This window comes from Acomys russatus, chromosome 17 (assembly GCF_903995435.1).
Source record: "Acomys russatus chromosome 17, mAcoRus1.1, whole genome shotgun sequence".
NCBI lineage: Eukaryota > Metazoa > Chordata > Mammalia > Rodentia > Muridae > Acomys > Acomys russatus.
Window position 1 is genome coordinate 54,477,091 of NC_067153.1, and position 19,758 is coordinate 54,496,848.

The 19,758-nt window shown below is 40.9% G+C and overlaps 1 protein-coding gene and 1 non-coding gene across 2 annotated transcripts in view; one reads left to right on the plus strand and one right to left on the minus strand.

Moving 5' to 3' along the window:
• Cntn1 (contactin 1) overlaps positions 1-11,662 on the plus strand; it is a 137,949-nt gene extending 126,287 nt beyond the window's left edge. Inside the window, exon 26 of the mRNA XM_051159379.1 lies at positions 10,978-11,662. Coding sequence (XP_051015336.1) covers positions 10,978-11,054 — 77 coding nt within the window. The 3' untranslated portion in view covers positions 11,055-11,662. The remainder of the gene's footprint in view (positions 1-10,977) is intronic.
• Positions 2,223-2,354, minus strand: LOC127201888 (small nucleolar RNA SNORA17). The gene has a single exon (XR_007832231.1). It is a non-coding gene; the product is annotated as a small nucleolar RNA SNORA17 (small nucleolar RNA).
• Positions 11,663-19,758: the final 8,096 nt, after the last annotated feature.

Genomic DNA, 19,758 nt, shown 5'->3' on the forward strand with positions numbered 1-19,758 from the left:
GAGGCATTAAATCTAACGCACATAAACACGAAGGGTTTATTTGAAATGAATCAAATGTCCTGCTGTCAAACCACAAATTATGAAATTGTGTTTGGTTTGTATCCTAACACCGAACCTCCAGGATGGGCTCCCTGATTGACTACACTGCTTTCTGCAGCTACAGTTAAGACTGTGCCAAGCCACATATGCAGACAAACACATGAGTGCATACCCATTGCTGATGTCATTGTGGTCAACGGACAGATCAGTGGCGAGACCCCACAGTCACCCTCAGACAGGCCTTCAGGATAGATCATCTGAATTAGGTCAGACATGGAAAACTAAATGTTTCGCTGTTTAACTGAGGTTTGTTACTGGTCATCTTATCAGAATAAAATAGCATGTGGGATATGGCATATTTTTAAATATGCAGAAAAATAGAAGGTTTAAAAAACCATGCAAGAATGTGAAAATCTCTTCCAAACATAGGTAGTAGCTGTGTTTTTCCATGTGGCTTTTCCCCCTTCGTGCCCTTTACTTGCCTTGACGCAGGAAGGGCACAGCGCAGTACCCACAGGTGGGTAGACGATGCCTTTAGCACTGGACAACACAGCAGTGCTATACTCTCTGCTAATCATTCTTTGCTAAGTCATTTGCCCTGAACTGATTTTCAAAACTTTATACTGGCTTGAGTGGTATTTTTGTTTAATACATTATTGAGGAAGTGAAATATAAAATTAAACATACAATAAGTTCCTGTAACTTAGTGCTGATATGTGCATTGTATGCTCATTTTTTTTCATTTCTTATTCTAAAAACACAAAATAATGGCTTATTGGAAAAAAAAACCCACTGCTCTGGACTATTAGATTAACATAGTGTGTGTGTGTGTGTATGTGTGTGTGTGTGTTATGTTGTGTTGTGTTTGATATAGAGAGATAGAGAGACTGAGAGATGGGGATGTAAAGAAGGGATATACCTTCTCAGTCCCACTGTGTAAGGGCCGCAGAATCCGTTTTGGGCTGTGGAACCTCATGCATAGATACCCTGGTAATCATCACACTCCGCATTCTTATTATCGTAGTTGACAACATTTGCACTCTGGGGCTCTTTGGGCAGCTGCATAACTTTTCGTGTATGTATATTTTCAGAGCTGATCATTTAGCATTTTATAACCTATTGATGCGCTCTTCTCTGGGGAAGACTATTGCTCCTGCTCTGAGCTTTCTTAGTTGCCTGTAGTTCTTTGTGTAGGACTGAGGCTCCCTGGGCTTTCCCAATCCACGTTAGCATGCCTATTGCTGTCTCCTTCTGCTGCTGTTTGGGCAGCCATGTTGGTGAGACATGTTTGGGTGTAGCTTCCGACATTGTTAGGAGACACAGTATCACAGTAAAATCTCTGATCCTCTGGCTCTTATAGTCCTTCCACTCTGTATTGTACATTGATTGCTGAGCCTTCGGTGTAAGAGTTGTATGGCAGATATATCCACTGGGACTGAACTCCACAACTCTGAGATTTGATTGGTTGTGGTTTTCTGTAATGGCCTCTGTCTGTTGCAGAAAGAGGTTCCCTTGAACAGGGGTGAGGGCAACACTTATCTGTGTATGACGACAAAAATTTAGAATGCAGTTAATCATTCTGCTGTTGTAGCAAAGTGGTGGTTGTATGTTCTCCTTCAGAGTTCATGAATTCAGCAGTCCTGGGTAGTTACCTGGGTTTCCAATACCAGGCATGAGTTCCTTGTTGTTGCGTAGGTCTTGAGTACAATCAGAGAACTGTTGGTTACTGAACATTTATGTGTGCCACTAATACACCCACAGAGTTATCATGCCATGCTAATTATCTATGTGATTCATAGGCATCATAGCTGTGTATAGGACTCTTGCTTGTTTCTATCTCAGGAGTGCTATGACCTGCTTGTGCATTAGAGCATCGGGAAAGGGTCATCTCTGGCATGGTCTTCACCCCTAGGGCTTTGCAAGACCTAACTGGTGATCATCTCATGCTAGCTCCCTCTCTGAGCCCCATGGCACAGGTCTAGTCATCGTCTCAGGCTTACTCCTCATCCTGCCCACCCTAGTGGCCCCTCAGGAGGATCATCTGTCTTACGCTCACTCTTGCCCAGGACCCTCAGTCTCAGGTGAGGTTCTTCTAGTCTCTGACTTGCTTCCTATTTTGAGAGCCCATCCAGGCCTGCCTGGCTTCAGACTGGTGTTCTTCTAAGGCTTGCTTTTTTTCAGGGACTGTTAGGATACTAATTACTCAGATGTTAATAGGTCATAACACTGAATTTAGACATAGCCTCTCCCCTTTATGTCACCTATTGATGCACGTGTGACACAGAAGCCATGCCTGCAGTACCTCTAGGGGCAGGGTGGATTTGGAAGCCAGTCATGGTGGAATAGACATGTAATGGCAATGGTCCTAGTGGTAGTGAGCTTTCTGCCAGACAACACTAACTAATCATACATGTGTTTATGGCAATAGAAAGTCTTTATTAGCTTGCTGGGGATCAATCTGTGTGGTCAGGACCCCAGTGCAGCCCTCAGCCTTTCTCAAAGTGAGATTTGAAGATTGAAAATTACATCCTGGTTTGACACACCTCCATTAGCAAAAATAGTTAGCCAGAAGTGGAACTACAAAAGCCAAAAAGCATTAGACTGTGATGGATTGGACCTTAGGTTTGGTTTTAGCAGGTATTGCTGCCTATGTGCTCAGCTTTAAGGCCTAAATGTACTACCAGAATTCCAGTTGGGCTCATTTTTGCCCAAACAAGGTCACCTGGCTGGAACTTGTGGGTTAGTTCGGGTGTGAGTGGTGACACGGTCTTCAAAAACTGTCTAGCTAATGGTTCTCCAAGCTTCCTGCAGAGCCTGCAAGGACTTGAGAAGGAAGAGTTGGCTATCTCTGTTTAAAGGGATATCTCTCAGTTTAGGGAGGGCAGGAAGCCCTATGGCAGACACAGCTGGCCCTGATTAGGGCAAAGGCGGAGTGAACTGACTTAACTTTGATTGGTTTCAAGAGCACGATTACTTAAGGCTTTTTTAAAGATTCTGTTTATTTTCTCTACCTGGCCTGAACTCCATGGCCTATAAGTACAATGTAATTTCCAATTAGTATTGAATACCTCTTTCAGGATTTTGGTGTATTTTGGTTGTGAAGGCCGTGACATTGTCAGACACTAGGGATAAGGGCAATGTACACCTAGGAACTAATTCCTGGATATGCTTTTTCGTGACTGTTGATGAAGTCTCTGTCCCAGTAGGATAGGATTCCACCTGTCCTAAAAATAAAAGAAAACAAAACAAAAACATTGTCTATAAACACTGGGGCGCACTTATACTTAGAAGCTGTAGGTTTGATTTCAGTAAAGTCTTTTTTTTTTTTAATTAATTTATTCTTGTTACATCTCAATGGTTATCCCACCCCTTGTGTCCTCCCATTCTTCCCTCCCTCCCCTTTTCCCCTTATTCCCCTCCCCTATGACTGTTCCTGAGGGGGATTACCTCCCCCTGTATACGCTCATAGGGTATCAAGTCTCTTCTCAGTAACCTGCTGTCCTTCCTCTGAGTGCCACCAGGTCTCCCCCTCCAGGGCTCCAGCACACAACAAGAAAATTTGCTCAACCATGTTCATAGCAGCCTTATTCATAATAGCCAGATCATGGAAACAGCCTAAGTGTCCCTCAGTAGAAGAATGGATAAAGAAACTGGTACATTTACACTACGGAATACTACTCAGCTATTAAAAACAAGGAATTCCAGAAATTTGTGGATAAATGGATTGAGCTAGAAATTATCATAATGAGTGAGTTAACCCAGAAGCAGAAAGACTCAAATGGTATATACTCACTTATATCTGCATACTAGCCGAAGGGGCATGTCCCACTAAAGCCTTCACTTACCAGAAAGCTAGGACAGAGGGAGGACATCCTATTGGGACTCTAGATCAGTAAAGTCTTTATAGAGGTGTTCTGCTGTAACCCAAACCCCACCCAGGACTTTTCTTCCTCCTTTGGGGTTTACATATACACAGGTGACACTCTTTAAAGTAATGTCCTTGAAAAGACTCTCTGGCTGGGATATATACTATCTGGATAGAGGAGCTCAGCAGTTTTTGTGACCCATAGATGTTTGCTTGGGTGGGGCTCCACTACCATTTGCCTCTCAAGAGTTATTGGAAGACAGGCCTTCTGTCTGGTGACATCCACTAGCATTTTTTTTTTGTCTTGGTTAACACCCTCTTTCCTGGCTGTCAGTCTGTCTCCTCCAGTGTATCATCTGGGCATTGTGCAGATTAGAGTCAGGCAATGGGCGGCAGGTTTGGGCAGGTTTCCTTTTGCTCAAACAGTGGGGTACTGTGTGTATAGCTTCTGCAGATATCCTAATAGTGGATTTTTTCTTTGTGGAGCCTGTCACCATGGAGAAAGTGTTCCTCTGATGAAAGAAAGTCACTAGAATGAGGGCAGAGAGTTGGTATCGGTTAAGGTGGGTCACCTTTTCTCCAAAAGATATGATTCCCCTCAATTTTCTTAGGAGGTCCTTTCCACTCAGAGATATGGACAATCAGGCATAACTAAGGAAGAGTGAGACACAGTATGTTGTCCCAGGTCCACAGTCCAGGATACCATCCAGGGAAAACAGGCTATCTGTCCAGTTGCACCTTGATCCGCTGTCTCCTGGGAGGTGACTGGCCTGAGAGGTTACATCAGAATGGAGTGGGCTGGTCCATTTTCCACAAGGAACTTAATAAATATGCATACTGCCTTTGCTGTGACACTGACCTCCTGGGAGCTCTAAAGTTTGGAGCCCAGGCCCTGTCATTTCTCACTTAACTGAAGGACTAGAAGGATCTCCTTCTCGTGGTTGGGGTGTTCATTCTTCCAGTGTTTCCTTTGTTTATACTAAGCACATTAATCCCTTTCCTCATCCCTAGACCTACCTTTTCTCCATGTACTTTTGTCTGCTTCCCTAGGGGCCGCTATGACCCTGCTTCCTCTCTTTCCCTGTTTTTCTTCTGTCAAGGTCTGGTTGTTGTAGACTTTCTGAGAAACCTCTAACAGCTGGAACATATTCATACCCTAAAATCCCTATATGTTTTGAAGTTTCTTTCTGGTGTCTGAGACTGACTGCATGACAAAAAGCAATACTTGTTACTCACTTAGTTTTGGGGGGCACCTGGATCTATCAAGGTAAACATGTAATATGTTTGCCTGAGTTGTTCCAGGAACTCGGAGGTCTATTTCTCAGACCCTTGAATAACGACGTTACTCAGATTGGTAAGCTTCCTAGCTGCTACTCTTAAGCCTGCCAACAAGACCTAGTAAAACATTGTCCAAAGCCTCCTTACCTCTGTCAGTGGGTGTAGGGTTTGGGTCCCAAACTGGTCAAACCAAAGGAAAGCTCTGTTTGACCTTAGCCTCTCTGTCTGTCAGTTAACCCAGCCCCATGGGCCGCCTTCCTACTCCCCAGCTGGAGCCTGTTGTTCCTTGGCTGCGAAGATGTCCAGGAGCTAATATACAGTTGTCACATGTGGGCTGGTGACTAAAAAGACAATCTCCAACAGCCTGATGAAAGCCTGTGGTTTTCTAGAAAGGAGAGGATTTTGAGTCTCCCAATTATATAGATCACTGGCTGCAAATGGAACATAAGCTATAAATAGGGGCAGGGGGTCTTTTCTCCCTGGCCTTTCAGCACATCTAAGCCATGATTCCATTGGTGGCACCTCTCTTAAAGGAAGATGGAAGCTGACACTGTTGCTTAGGACAGAGCCTGCCAGGCTTCCTCATACATTCCATATATTGAGAGGGGAGAAAGAATCCTGTGTGGAGGAGTTGGCTTTCCAGCCCCTCCAAAGGAGGTGAAACCAGGGTCTTCCCTCCCACTTCTGCTTGATCCACTGGTTGGAGTATAAAGAAATGAGACATCCATTTCCTCTTGAGGAGTTGATAGAATGTGTGGCACTCTTGATTTCTTTGTCAGCATCAGCTGGACCAAAAGAGCCCTACTATCCTAGGCTAGAGAACATGTCTTCAGCTAGAGGGTGAGTGGATGACCAAAGACAAGAGTTGATTCAAGAGGACTGGTCTGGGACATTGGGAGTCTCAGTCACAGTGTTCCAAACAGCTCATGCTCTTTGGGGATTCGTCAGGTCATCAAGGGTGGCCATTAGCACAAAGCACGGCCTGTCAATCTCACAAAAGGTGTGCAGTTTCCCTGGTGAGAAGTCAATGCCATAGTTACTCTTGTCTGAAGAGCCACCCCTGAAATGTTTTAACATACATTCCATGAGTGTCTTAGGATGACTCTCCTTCCCTCATATTACAAATGGCAAACTGTCAGCCAGCCAGTGATATTTAAAATTTCATAGGACTTGTTCTGAAAATGACTGCATTGATAACTGGCTTTGTTTGAAAAAACTTTAATGTAGGTATGTGGCGTGGAGGGCAATTATACAGAATGTGTTTACTACATCATCTGGTGTCTTGTGGCCTTAAAGGAATGTTGGTCATTCTGAATACTTTAGTAGTTTAGACTGTCTTCATTCATTGCAAAGATAAACAAGAACAGACAGTATACATAACTGTCTAAAAAGGAAGGCCTGCTATGATATTGGGCCCATCTAGTGGATGCTGTAATACCAGAGCAATACGTGATCTTGACCCCTGTTGATGATGTATCTTAAAAATCTGTGCCTGCTATACCTGTAGAATAGAAAAGTGTTTTTTCCCTTTACAGGTAACTACTACGATAACACATAAACCAACTCAATTTAAAACTATATGTAACAGTTCTTTGGCTGCAAGAAAATGCATAGTATAATAGTAAAAAAAGACCAGCCCAGTCTGCAGCCCAAACTCCAACAGGAGTTTAAGGTCAAACTCTTTAGTGAGCTCTGCAGCCACAGGCAGGTCACAAAGGGCCATGCAGCATTACCATCTCCATAGGTACTTTACTCTACCTCACAGGATTGCTGTGAGGAAAACCGGGGCGTAACTGCAAAAGCAGTTTGAACAGTAAAATGCTATAAAAATAAAAGGTATTACTTACAGAAGAAAAAAACAAACACGCAAACAACAACAACAAAAAATGACAGACTGGCCAGAAGAGAAAGGGAAAAACAAGACAGAGCTAAACAATGACAATGGTGAAGAGATTAGGAATGGCCATGACACACTCATACATGTAAACAGACCAGTGGAGTCCACTGACATTTCACATGGATCCCAGATACTGGTCAGCAGCCATATTTGGTGCCTCCTATGCATCCTAAACAGAAGATATCCTTAACAGACTTACCTCTGAAGCTTACGGAACAGGCAACTTTTGATTCTGTTCTATTTTCTGGGGAAGTGTCAGATTCTTCCAATGCAATAGGCAGTGACTTATTGAAAGGAATCTCAGGGCCCTGGAACATCTAGGGTTGTACACCCTCCTAGGAGACCCCTGGCCACTGCATTCTTTCCCACTCCTAGGGTCTCTGGAGACCCCATGTCTCAGAGGTCTTATCTCTTGGTGGTCTTGCTTGAGCCTCCAGAAACATTGTCAAGTATCTACCAGACAATACTTGGATGTGAGTTCAAGCCAGAAGAAAGTCTTTACTAGCTGGCCAGTGACTCTAGTGGGTGTATAGTGACTGGTCTGTGCCTTTCTCAGGATGACCTTATAAACACAGAAGTATGAGTTGATATCCTTCACTTAGTAACAACAGTTAGCCAGAAGCAGAAATACAGAAGCCAAAAGCAAGGTTAGTATATTTAGGGACTTTTCCAGACCTCTCGGCTTTAATGAGTTAGGGCTTTGTTCTCATTTTGGAAGGTGTTGCTGTCTGCATGATGGGTTCCAAGGCCTGGATAGCAGTTCCATTATGACATCAATTGGTCTAAGGTCTGGGAACTTCCTAAGGTCTGGGGGCCTGTTACTGGAATCCAGGCTCTACTCACCTTCGAAGTTTCCATCAAGAAATCAGCCATTGTTCTGGTGTGTTTTCCTTTATATTTTACTCATGTTTTTTTTTTTTTCCTCTCACAGCTTTCAGTACATCTTATTCTTATCCTTAAATGTTGTAACTATTATGTACAGTGGAAAGTTTTTTTTTTATGACCTTATATATTTGGTGTTATCTGTCTTTCTTGTGTTTGTACTGATATGTCATTTCCTAATTTGTGGAAGTTTCTTCTATGGTCTTGTTGAAGATCTGGTCTATGCCATTGACCCCATCTATTCCTATAATTTGAATATTTGGGGGGTTTTGATGATGTTCCCCATTTCCTGTATGTTCCTTTCCTTGCTTATTTGATCCAAATTCTCTATTTCATCTTAGAGTCTTGATAGTCTGCCTTCTGCTTGATTAATTCTACTTGGAAAACTTTCCCTTATATTTTCTGTTTGGGTTATTGGGCTTTTAAATTCCATTTTCATTTTTGGCTTGAATCCTCTTCAATGTTTCTATCTCTTTATTGAATTCTGTTTTCAAATCTTGGATTGGCTTCATTCCTTCAGACAATGTTTGCATTTTCTCGGGTATCACTTACTCATTTATTCTCCATAACTTCTTTCTTATTTTCCTCTCATATTTTTGTATCTTCTTTAAACCCCTTGAATTATTTGATGAAATTTCTAAATGATCTTTTAAATTGTGTGTCCTAGTAGTCATGTGTCCTGGTAATCATGTGTTTAGTGTGCAGCGTGTGCCTCCTGCTCAAACCATGGTGGGGTGGGCAAATCGAGGTTAGGAAAGAGACATAGAGATAAGAATCAGTGAGACTCACTGGTTAGTTCTTGGAGAAAAATATTCAAGATCTGGATGAGAAGAGAGGTTGGATATGGTGTGGGAGCGGCCTGTGGGACTTGGATAGAGGCAGAGTGGGTTCAGAAAGGATCCTATAGGTTGGTTCTGGTACAGGAAGGGGTGGCCGGATTAGGCTGGGGCAGTGACCTAGGATCTGGGCTATGTCTAGCAGGTTGGGGAGGGTGCATGACGGGAAAGATCAAGCAGACTCATTTGGCTTAACCCTGACGAAGGATGTTCAGCCATCTCACTGAGTGTAGAAGTGGTTTGCAGCTGTTTCTCTTGTTTTCAAGGAACACCTTATCTGTATCTCAGATTATTTTCTGTGCACCATCAAGTGAAGCAAAGAGAGCAAGGGTATGCTACCCGCAGGGACATAGTAGGCACAGTGTTTTTCTAGTTTTTAAGAAGCATAGCTACTATTTTAGTGCCAAGACTTTTAGGAGAGTCTTTGCACCTTCCTTAACGTACACTATGTAGTAAAAAAAAATTTTTTTAATTAAAAAAAAAAAAAACGAAGTGCTTTGAACTATTACTTGTTATGATATATAATCATATTGAAGGTTTCAATTTTTGATAATAAACTTTCCATTGATGTAACTTACTTTCACAACTGGTAGAGTGTAATTTTTGCCTTTCGCTAATTCCAGAATTGGGTTAACTGAAGGTACTTACTGAAACCTAGAAGAATAGGAAAGAATACTGTGCCTCCATAGTCACACTGTTTACCATGTTCTCAAGAATTCTAGTGTGAGAAGCTCAGGGCCTATCAATTTATCTGACACAGGAATGTCCCTTAACTGCTGTCATCCAAAGTAGGATGTAAATGTATGTGCACTCATAGCTTATGACATTGTTTTATTTTTATTTCAGAGTGTCACAGTATAAATGTTGCATGCTCCCTCCAGGCTCAGGAGTTGAACACTAGGTCCCCAATGGGTGGCAATATGTGTGGGCCTGGGGAACCTTTGGACGATGTGGCATCACCAGGAAGTTTGTGTTGAGGCACATAAGAGGTCTAGTTTCCTTTCCAACCCTGCTTCTGGTTCTGCTGAGATGTGCACAAACATTTGCTCTATACGCTCACCAGAGACACCACCACCATGGGCCATAACTTCTTAAAGCAGGGGGCAAAATAAATGTCTTCTGAGTTGTTTCTTGTCAGGTATTGGTCACAGTGAAGAGCAAAACATCTATTACATACTATACTATTTCAGGGTAATTGGTCTTTAGCTAAATACTGAAGATTAACACTAGAAATTCTTCTTACACAGTTGTGTGAGTAACTTAATGCCTTTAAATGATTGAAATACAAAAATTTGCACTATCTTGTACACATATGATTCGAAGTAACACTTTTTGTATTTTTATTCCATTCACCTTATTTTTTAAAAGCCCTCAGGCATATGCAAGTAACAAAGCGTAATGGAAAAAAAAAAAGAGGTCCTGAGTTTGAAAGAGAACAGAAAAAGGCGTGTGGGAAGTTTCTGACTAAGGAAAATGAACAAGGGAGTGAGGAGATTATATTATAATATCAGAATATTAAAGTGGTAATAAAAACCAAACAAACTTCACATGGAAGACTCACACAAAAGTCCTCCGACAAAACGCTTCAAAATAGATCGTGTTAAATTAGATCAACATAGAAGATTACATACTTTGTTTGGAAAACGTATGATAGCAAATACTCTGCATGCTAATTTTAGATATTTTTCTCTTATTATTGCCGTGTATAACTGACTAAAATAGCATGTGGATGTGGCATAATTTTTTCATACACATGAAAGTAGAAAGTTAAATCAAAACCTGCAGCAAAAATGCAGAAAGCACTTTGAAGTGTTGTGGGTGACATCTGTGCCATCATGGATGATATTTGATCCTTATTTATGGTGCTTCTTGACCTTTCACCTTCTGGTGGAACTTTGACACAGAAGGATCACAGGGATGGAGTTAGCATTCCAATGTTATTATTTCGGTGGTTTATTCAATCACAATGTAGATATTATGTGAATAATCTCACACAAAATATCTTCGATTAAAAAATGTTTTTATTTCTCCCATATTGATAAGAATAAGAGAAGTTCGTGTTGCATAAAGGAACATTATGATTTCCAGGCCAACACAGCCCTGCCTTCTCCAGCAGACTCAAGGAGCAACAGTGACTGTCACTGACAAAACGATAAGCACACGTTTGCTTTGCTTCGTAGGTGTGTCCGCGCTGTCTTCGAGTCTCCTCAGCCTGCTACTGCCCTCCCTTGGCTTTCTTGTCTACTTGGAATTCTGAATGTTGTGACATCTGCTGTTCCCGTCCCTGCTCAGAGGATGCCCTTCATCGTGGGATGACTGTAATTCCTTCTAATTCCTGCGGCGCCATCCTAAGCCAAATAAAGTAGACTCTAACAAGCTATTCAACGGATTTCCAATACATTATGACTGAGGCATTCAGGAACCACTTCGTCCAAAAGAATAACTTTTAAATGGAAAGAAAAATGATTTTTAACTCGTTCCAATATGCCTTATAAACCATTTAACCTGATCCCGTGAAAGTTGCATGACGTAATTCAATGGACAAGTTAACAGTGTTCAATTCCATACCATAGGCTGTAGAGTGAAAGTAAGATCACCATACACAGGTGCTTTACATTTAATGACCAGTTGTGACATATAATAGAGGTTGAAATGTTGATTGTATGTGGTATGTGTAAGAGTAATGCAGTCTCTTATATTAGCCTATATGTTTGGGGTGCTGCATTTTTCTTGAAAGACCCTTGTGATCCATTATATTTTGAGTTTCCCGTAAAATTAAAACAAAAATAGAACAAAAACATTTTAACATGAACACCATTACCAATCACTTTCCTGGGTGAGTTGAAAAGTTTTTTTTTTTTTTTTGACTATGAAGACCAAATTATAGAACTTCCTATCAGTATCCTTATTTTTAATTAATTTTCTACATATTTGCTTTTCAGAATCTGTAATATTGTTCCGTTAGTTTTCTAATGCTGACGTTCACATGCCATGCGAGGGTTTTTTTTTTTTTTAACCTTTGTATTCCAGTCTGAAGTTGTTTTATGCCTTTCTTCTCATCAATGTCACACCACAGGACCTGCAGTCCATCCGGAACATTGTCTACTGCGGTTTATTCACATGTGGAAGATCAGGTCTGGGGATGTAGAGTGCTTCCATTTATATTGCAATGTGATTGTCTTTACGCAGCTAGAGATAAGTGACAGCAAAGTATCAGAATCCCTGAACGTTGTCATTGCTCTGGTCTTGTGCTTCATGCCTAAGTATAAGCTCTCTCTATAGAAAGTGTAGAATCCAGAAATTACATGCAGGTCGGAAAAGCTACAGAATTCCATTCAAAGAAACCTAAGTCGCATTTCCCATTCCAATGCAATACTGAAAACTGGCTAAAAATACCAAATCAGAGTGTTGCTAGTGGTCCTATGAAGAATATGCAAAGCTGGGAGGCAGGAGGGGTAGACAGTGTCCTGCCCAGGGATGTCTCCCAAGTGTTGATGTGGAGGAATTTGTGCGATGTGAAAAGGAAACCTGTGTTTCTTCATTATCTATGGTGTGCACGAGATGTGTCTGAGTGTGGGTGTGAACGAACTCGGGTAATAAAGAATTAGCTGGCTCCTGAAATAGAGCAATGGTTGGTTCCTTGAGAGATCTAATCCTATTTTATTAGCACAATCTTGCTGGCTAATTAGAGACAGAGTTTATCTTTTTAGAAAGGATACCCTATAGGTCCATAAAGAATATTTACAGGAAGCAAAAATAGATCTATTAATATGTTACCCCTATCTTTAATTTGTATAATTTTTGTACTATATGTGTAAATGTTTAAAGTCCTCATTATGAAAATATCAATAAATATTTCTTTAATTTACACTTAACACTTTGTTATACAAGTGAAACTTTTTAATATCAGTATAACAGATGCTTTCCCAATAGATTATGTCAATAAATCATTGCCAGATTTCATAAGGTATTTAATGATTTGAAAAAAGAAAAGATGTCATTCTTTAGGGAGATGAACACTCTGTAAGCTTTCTGTACAAATGTTGTGTTTTCCTTGCTACTTTTGGGGGTTTTCCTCTTGCGATGTGACCCATGTTGGGCATTTTTATATCATCAATAACAACTACATCTTTTGCCAAATGCATGCCTGCCTTTTATTTTCTAATATATGGTGATAAAGACCAAAACTGGCTAGATTTTGCATGAAAATGGTTCTGAAAGATAAGAAAACAGACTTGGAAGGTTGTTTAGTTTTAAATATGTGGCAGATATACTCAACTCTCTCATGCACTAACGACTTCTGCTTTTCATTTTCTCATATAATTGTACAGATGTGACTGGGACCATCAGTTTTCAACTGTTGTCAATTAACCAATGTATCACATGCTTTAAGATGCAAGAGTCTTAATTAAACTTTATATAGCTATAGACACATCTGTTGTTTCTTTGTATTTCAGAAGAGGTAATAGTAGTTTTATTTGATACTGATAAATAACAAATTGATTTTTTTAGTTATTTTTTATCATTTTTTCAATGGAGTAGTATAGGACTGTGGTTCGTCCTTTTTATGAATGAATTCAAATTATAAAGAAATAAATGTCTTACTGTTGCCCAAAAAGTAACTGTCCTTTCAATTTGCCTGGAGTTTCTATTTTTTATTTTTTTCTGAAAGTTTTCGTTCTGAGCTTGGTGTCGTGGAGTAGATACTACTGGGTAAGTAAAAATTCAGAGATGAGGTTCAGTGGTACAAAACTACACAGGAGCTGGAGATGTGTCTCAAAATTAAGACTATTTCTTGCAACTTTATCAGGTGTCTCACTGTTGCCAGTGACTCCAGTTCCAGGGATCTGATGCTCTCTCTTGACTTCATGGGACCCTACATGCATGTGATAAACATAAGGTTATGCAAACACACACATCATAGCAGTATTGTAGCAGCAGTAGTAATAGTAATAATAAAATTAATAATAATAATAATAATAATAATAATAATAATAATACAAAATTTTATAAATTTTAAAAAGCAAAACAAAAAACTACACCCAGTACAGTCAGTCAGTCACATGTTGGATACACTGGCAAATACCACTCAGTCTACACCTGGACACACAGCAAAAAAAAAAAAAAAAAAAAAGAAAATCTGTTTAGTTTTGAGTAAGCTGAACTTCATGAAGAAGTCTGCATAAATCTGTGAATCTAAAGGCAAGGAGCCTGAAACAGACAAAGTCTTTTCAGAGTCCTGAGCCAGACTGGGCCCAAGACTCTGTTTCTTGACCTACCTTTGTCTTTCCTATTGAGTTCTTACTGAGATTTCTTTCTCTGTCAATCTGACCTTCCTTTCTAGTTCATGGTACGTCCTTTATTCTGGTTCTTTAACTTCTTTTGTAAGCCTTGCCTTTATTCCTTGACCCTAAATGTTAAATTACTTCCATTTGAACATTTTGCTTGCAGTATTTGACTTTCAACTGACCCCTGCTGATGCTGTGTGAGGATTTGGAAAAACAGAGCATTGTCTATGAGGCTGGGTTCCATGCTAGAGGTTGTCAACCTGGATGCCTCTCAGGGTCAAGTGAAAAATTTGAAAAGATATGATGCATTCATTCCTTTGGCCACTATCCAGATTTCCTGAGTTAGAAACTTGGAAGCTGCATTTTTGGAATGGCATTTAGGAATGTTGGAGGAGGCTATACTAAAGGTTGGTTTACTGAGCGTTTTGACTAAATGGAGGCACAGTTCAATATTATGTACACATAATTTAAATACTCCTTAAGAAAAGAAATCCCATTTTTATTATGTTCCTTAAAATGTTGGCTTATTTATAAATATTCTTACCCCATTCTTGTCAAAAATGCTAGTGTTTCATGTAACAAAATACCTTCTAATTTGTTTGTTTTTTCCTAGAATTGAGACATTTGAGATAACTCCCTCTGATTTATTTTCTAAAAGAATGAATTTTTTGTATTTTTTTATCGTTTTATTTCTGCCACATGTTTCTTTAAATTAATTAATTTATAATACCTAATATCTCAAGACTATAATTCTCTGAGAAGCGCTAATTCAAGAAACTGATGAAATGTGCTCCTGCCCCAGCCTCAGCATTTTTTTTTTTCCTAAATAGAAAAAAGATCATTTTTAGTGAGTTAACTTCACAAATTAGCTTATGGCAAGTATTATGTTTCTATACTGTTTATCATATTTTAAAGACAGATCTCCGACTTTAGGTTCTAGAAATAAATTTATTGCTCTGGGTAATTCATGCCAGGTACAACTATCCTTACCTATTAGCCATTACCGCTCCATCAGGATGAGCCTTGGGTGAAGCTGAGAGTGAACAGCTAAGGTCTCCATCAGCCTTTTGTTCTCAGTTGGCTCACTGGTGTCCAAGTAGAGCAATGACACCTTGGGAATAATGCTCAAAGGCATAATTTTTTCCGTAGTTTCCTTGAACTGTAATTTAGTCTATCACAATTCTGGATGCTGAGCTAACTCTTTGCCTTGGGAAGGCTATGAAGGTGCTTCTAATCCTTTCTCCTTCTCAAATGCATTATGTAAAGTGAAAAGGGCCAGCTGGGTCCATTCACATGACATTCTAGAAAAAGCACAACTCTTAGGTACAGAGAGCATGTGACTTGCCAGGATCTGGGTAGGAGGAGAGGGCTTGAAAGCAGAAGATGACCTGATGGACAACAGAACTGGAATCTACACATTTGACAAGACTCAAAACTGTTAGGAAAAGGATAAGTTTGTGTACACTCTTGAACTTTTAAGAACAGGGACATGAGAGGTGGCTCAGCTGTTAAAATCAGGTACTAGTCTTGTAGAGAACCCAGTTCCAGTTCCCAGCTCACACGTAGATGACTACCACTCCAGGGGCTCTGATGTTGTCATCTGGGCGGCTCACTCAGCACATACACAATAAAAACAGACAAACAAAAAGAGATGACAGCCAAACAGGACAAAACCAGATAGAAACAGTAAGACAAGGCAACAAGCTGTCACATCAAGGTAGGATAAAGGAAACCAATAGGAAGAAAAGTATTCCCAGAGCAGGCAAAAGAGTCAGAATCACACCACTCTTACTGTTCAGAATCCCACAAAAACAGCAAGCTCACAGCCATAAGATATACACAGAGGACCTGGTGTAGACCCATTCAGGGCCTTTGCTTGCTTCTTCAGTCTTGGTGAGCCCATGTGAGCACTGCTCAGTTCATTTAGTGTCCTCCATCCATTTTGACTCCATTTTAAACAAGGAATATAGCGTATTGAGCTTGCTTTCCTCCCTTGCATAAAAAAAATAAAAACTCCTTAATCATCTAGATTCTTTCGTTTCCAAGTGATATCAATGTAAGTAAGTTAAGAACAAAAATCTTCTGTTGACCTAAGGGATAAGTTGTTTGGGTGATCCTGTCAGGGAGTCTCTTGCCCCCTGGAAAGTCAGAATCTCTGGCTGCTTTTCCAGGAGCAGGACTCAGGGACTCAGCAGGGATGACACCTCCAAGGCCAGGACCTCCTTATTTGTGAATTAAAGAAACAGAGCTCCCTCTTTCCGGTTTAGCATGCAAATCGTCCCCACCTGAGGACATCACCAGAGGGATGATGTGTTTTCTTTAGCCTTCCTGGATCTCCTGGCCACAACTCTGTGTAGCTGTATGGTAGCAAAGCACTACTTCTAATTTCCTTCAGAGTCACATGGAGTGGAGAAAGAATGCTTTCAGCAAAACCAATGCAGATGCCTTTGGCCTTGAGATGGCCAATCACCAGCATCCCATTTTAAATAAGCACTACAAAACAGTGCAATGGTCTGACATCCAGACATAGTCCAACCTTACAAGGGACTTCAGAACTTTACTGTCAAATATAATCAGCATAGACAATTACAGGTTCAAGCGTTGAAAACATGCACACCATTTCAAACAGCTTTGTGAACTGTTTGCTGCCTAAATACAACCAGGAAACTTCAGTAGCATGTAACAGTAGACGTTAACTGCTCACACAGAGTGCTTTTGCTAGCATACCTGGCCTTCCCCATACTCAGTCCTTGACTGTCAGCTGTTTGCTTTCTAGAGGCAGAGGAGAAATGGCTGTGTTCCTGATCTCCAATCCTCTGTCAGGGAAGCTCTGGTGTGTCTCCAAGGCAATGAGAAAGGTGCAGGAAGCAAGTAGAAACATGCCTGTACTCTGTCAAGCCTTTGCTTGCTGAATATATGCAATTGTCCTACTGACCAAACTGAGTCACATTATAGCTCCAGGGCTCAGAGGGAGGCACAGATGTGGACAGGTGCTTAAAGCTGTGAGCAAAGGGTACAGACGTGAGCAGTATGAAAGAACTGAAGTCAGAAGGCGCAAGTTACAGAAGCCTTTATATTTGCCATTGAAACAGGAAAAAAAAAAAAACCCTCCAAATTAAACTATAGTACAATGTCTATCATGTATGTAGAATTTGTATTTTTATTTATTTATAGTTATTTATTTATTCACTTTACATCCTAATGGTAGCCACATCCCTCCTCACCCACCCTCCTTCTCTCTCCCCCCATCCTTCCTCCTCTATTTCTCAGAAAAAGGGAGTCTCACTACCCACTCACTTCAGCTCATCAAGTCACAGCAGGACTGATGTGCATGTCCTCTTCACCTGTGGCATAGCAAGGCAGTGCTACCAGCGTAAAGTAGTTGAAAAGGTGGCAGGAGAGTCCATGCCAGAGACAACCCCTCCTTCCCTCAGTAGGGGACCCACATGAAGCCTGAGCTACCCATTGGCTACATCTGTGTGGGGAGCCTAAATCCAGTCCATGCATGGTCCTTGGTTGGTGCTCCAGTCTCAGCAGGCCCCTCTGGGCCCTGGTTAGTTGGTTCTGTTGGTCTTCTTGTGGGGCTCCTGTCACTTCCAGGTCCTTTGCCCCTCCCCACCCCACTTTTCCACTAGATTCCCTATGCTTTGCCCAATATTTGGCTATGTGTCTCAGCATCTGTTTCAATGCACTGCTGGGTGGAGCTCTCATAGGACAACTCATTGAAAAGGTTACTTGGTCTTAGATCCTGTACTGTTTACTATTCATAGGCATAGGCAAAAAATGCTACACACAATCGTGGGAACTGGTGGGGTGTGTGGCTGAGTGGTAAAGAGTATAGATGGCTTTTCCAGAAGGAGACAACATTTTTGGCCTCTGTAAGCACCCATCCTCAGATACACATACGCACACAGACACACAAAATGCATACACACACACAAATACACACACAAACATGTACACACACGTGCATACACACACATACATGATAAAAATAAAATAATTTGCCGGGCGTGGTGGTGCATGCCTTTAGTCCCAGCACTCGGGAGGCAGAGGCAGGCGGATCGCTGTGAGTTCAAGGCCAGCTTGGTCTACAAAGTGAGTCCAGGATGGCCAAAGCTACACAGAGAAACCCTGTCTCGAAAAACCAAAAAAAAAAAAATAAATAAATAAATAAAATAAAATAAAATAATTTATTTAAATTATAAAACAAAATAAAAATAAACTATGTGAAATAGTTCTAAAAATTCTACAGGTTCAGAATATAACTCAACTTTAAGTAGATGATGACTGGATTGTCTCGAACTAACATGGTTTGGTAGTATCAACACATCTTTCTAAGGATGGATGTTGCAACGCCTTTCCAAGCGACTGATACCCATTTCTGCCATTTTACCAGGCTTGAATAGAGAGTGACTGTGGCCACTCAGAACCATGTCTATGAGGTTTGTCTCTTCACCGGTAGGGCTAACGCTGTTCTCTCCAGCATGTGCTGGATTTAGTTCCTTAGAAGTGACAGTGGAGGACTCTGACAAGCAGTTGTGGAAAGCCAACCTGCTCTCTTCCCTATATCCTCTTCCCTCAACCCATTCTTGTAGCAATGGCTCTGAGAAAACCTGGGTGCTCTCTTGTGAGATACTCGGGCATCCCAAGCAGATGCCCACCCTCAGATGCCCTGAGGCTGTGGCCAGTATCGCTGTGAGTAGAAAGAGATACTTGTATTTCTCCAGGCACCAGCCACATCTTCATATGGCCACATTCTGGTTCAGGCTTGATTGTAATCTAATGTCGAGTAAATGTCATGAAAGTAAAGTGGTCCTATATTCATGACCTTTAGGAACCTAGTTAGATAATAAATATTTGTTATTTAAGCCTTTATGTTCGGAAGTAATTAACATATAATGATAACTGCATGGCTAACAAGTGAAAACACCTGAATAACTCCATTAGAATTTTAAGGAGATTGAACCAGAGTTTCTAAAAATAGGGTGGGAGAAGGGAAGATAAGTTTCTATTTCCCCTCTCTGCATTAAATTTCCATTTTTTGAAAATTGCATGTTTCCCTTTACCCACGGTAGTTTCCTTTTTCCCATTACATGACAAATAATGGGGAGGTTGGGGGCCACCTGAACCCCAGTGACCAGTACCTGCTTCTTCCTCCATACTCAAAGATAGTGAACCCTAATGTTGCTATGGTGACAGCGCACCTTATTTCTGCTGTTGCTGTGGAGACAGTAGATCCTATTACCACTCTCTGTGGAGACAGACAACTCAATCACCACTGTGCTCCTGTGACAGGGGCTAGAGACCCAATTCCCACGAAGCTGAAGCTCATGGACTTCTTACAGCCAAGGAGAAGAACAGGTATAATTGATGTGACATCAGGACATTGTCAGGTATTTCCTAATTTCACTAACAGGCTGGCTATGGAGGCAAGGTTTCCCCTCCCCTAAATCTAAGCATGTTTGACTTATACTGGCCTTGATGATCCCTTGTTCAGAGAGGACCTGTACCCTTTGTCCCAGTGAGAAAGAGAAAGGAAGGTAACAGAATGGACCAAGAGTACATGCACCATATCACTAAAGACAGAAGTAAATGAATGTCTAGGCATAGACAATGCTTCTTGTTGGCTACAGAACCCATATGATTTTTAGTATGACATGAACGAAGATT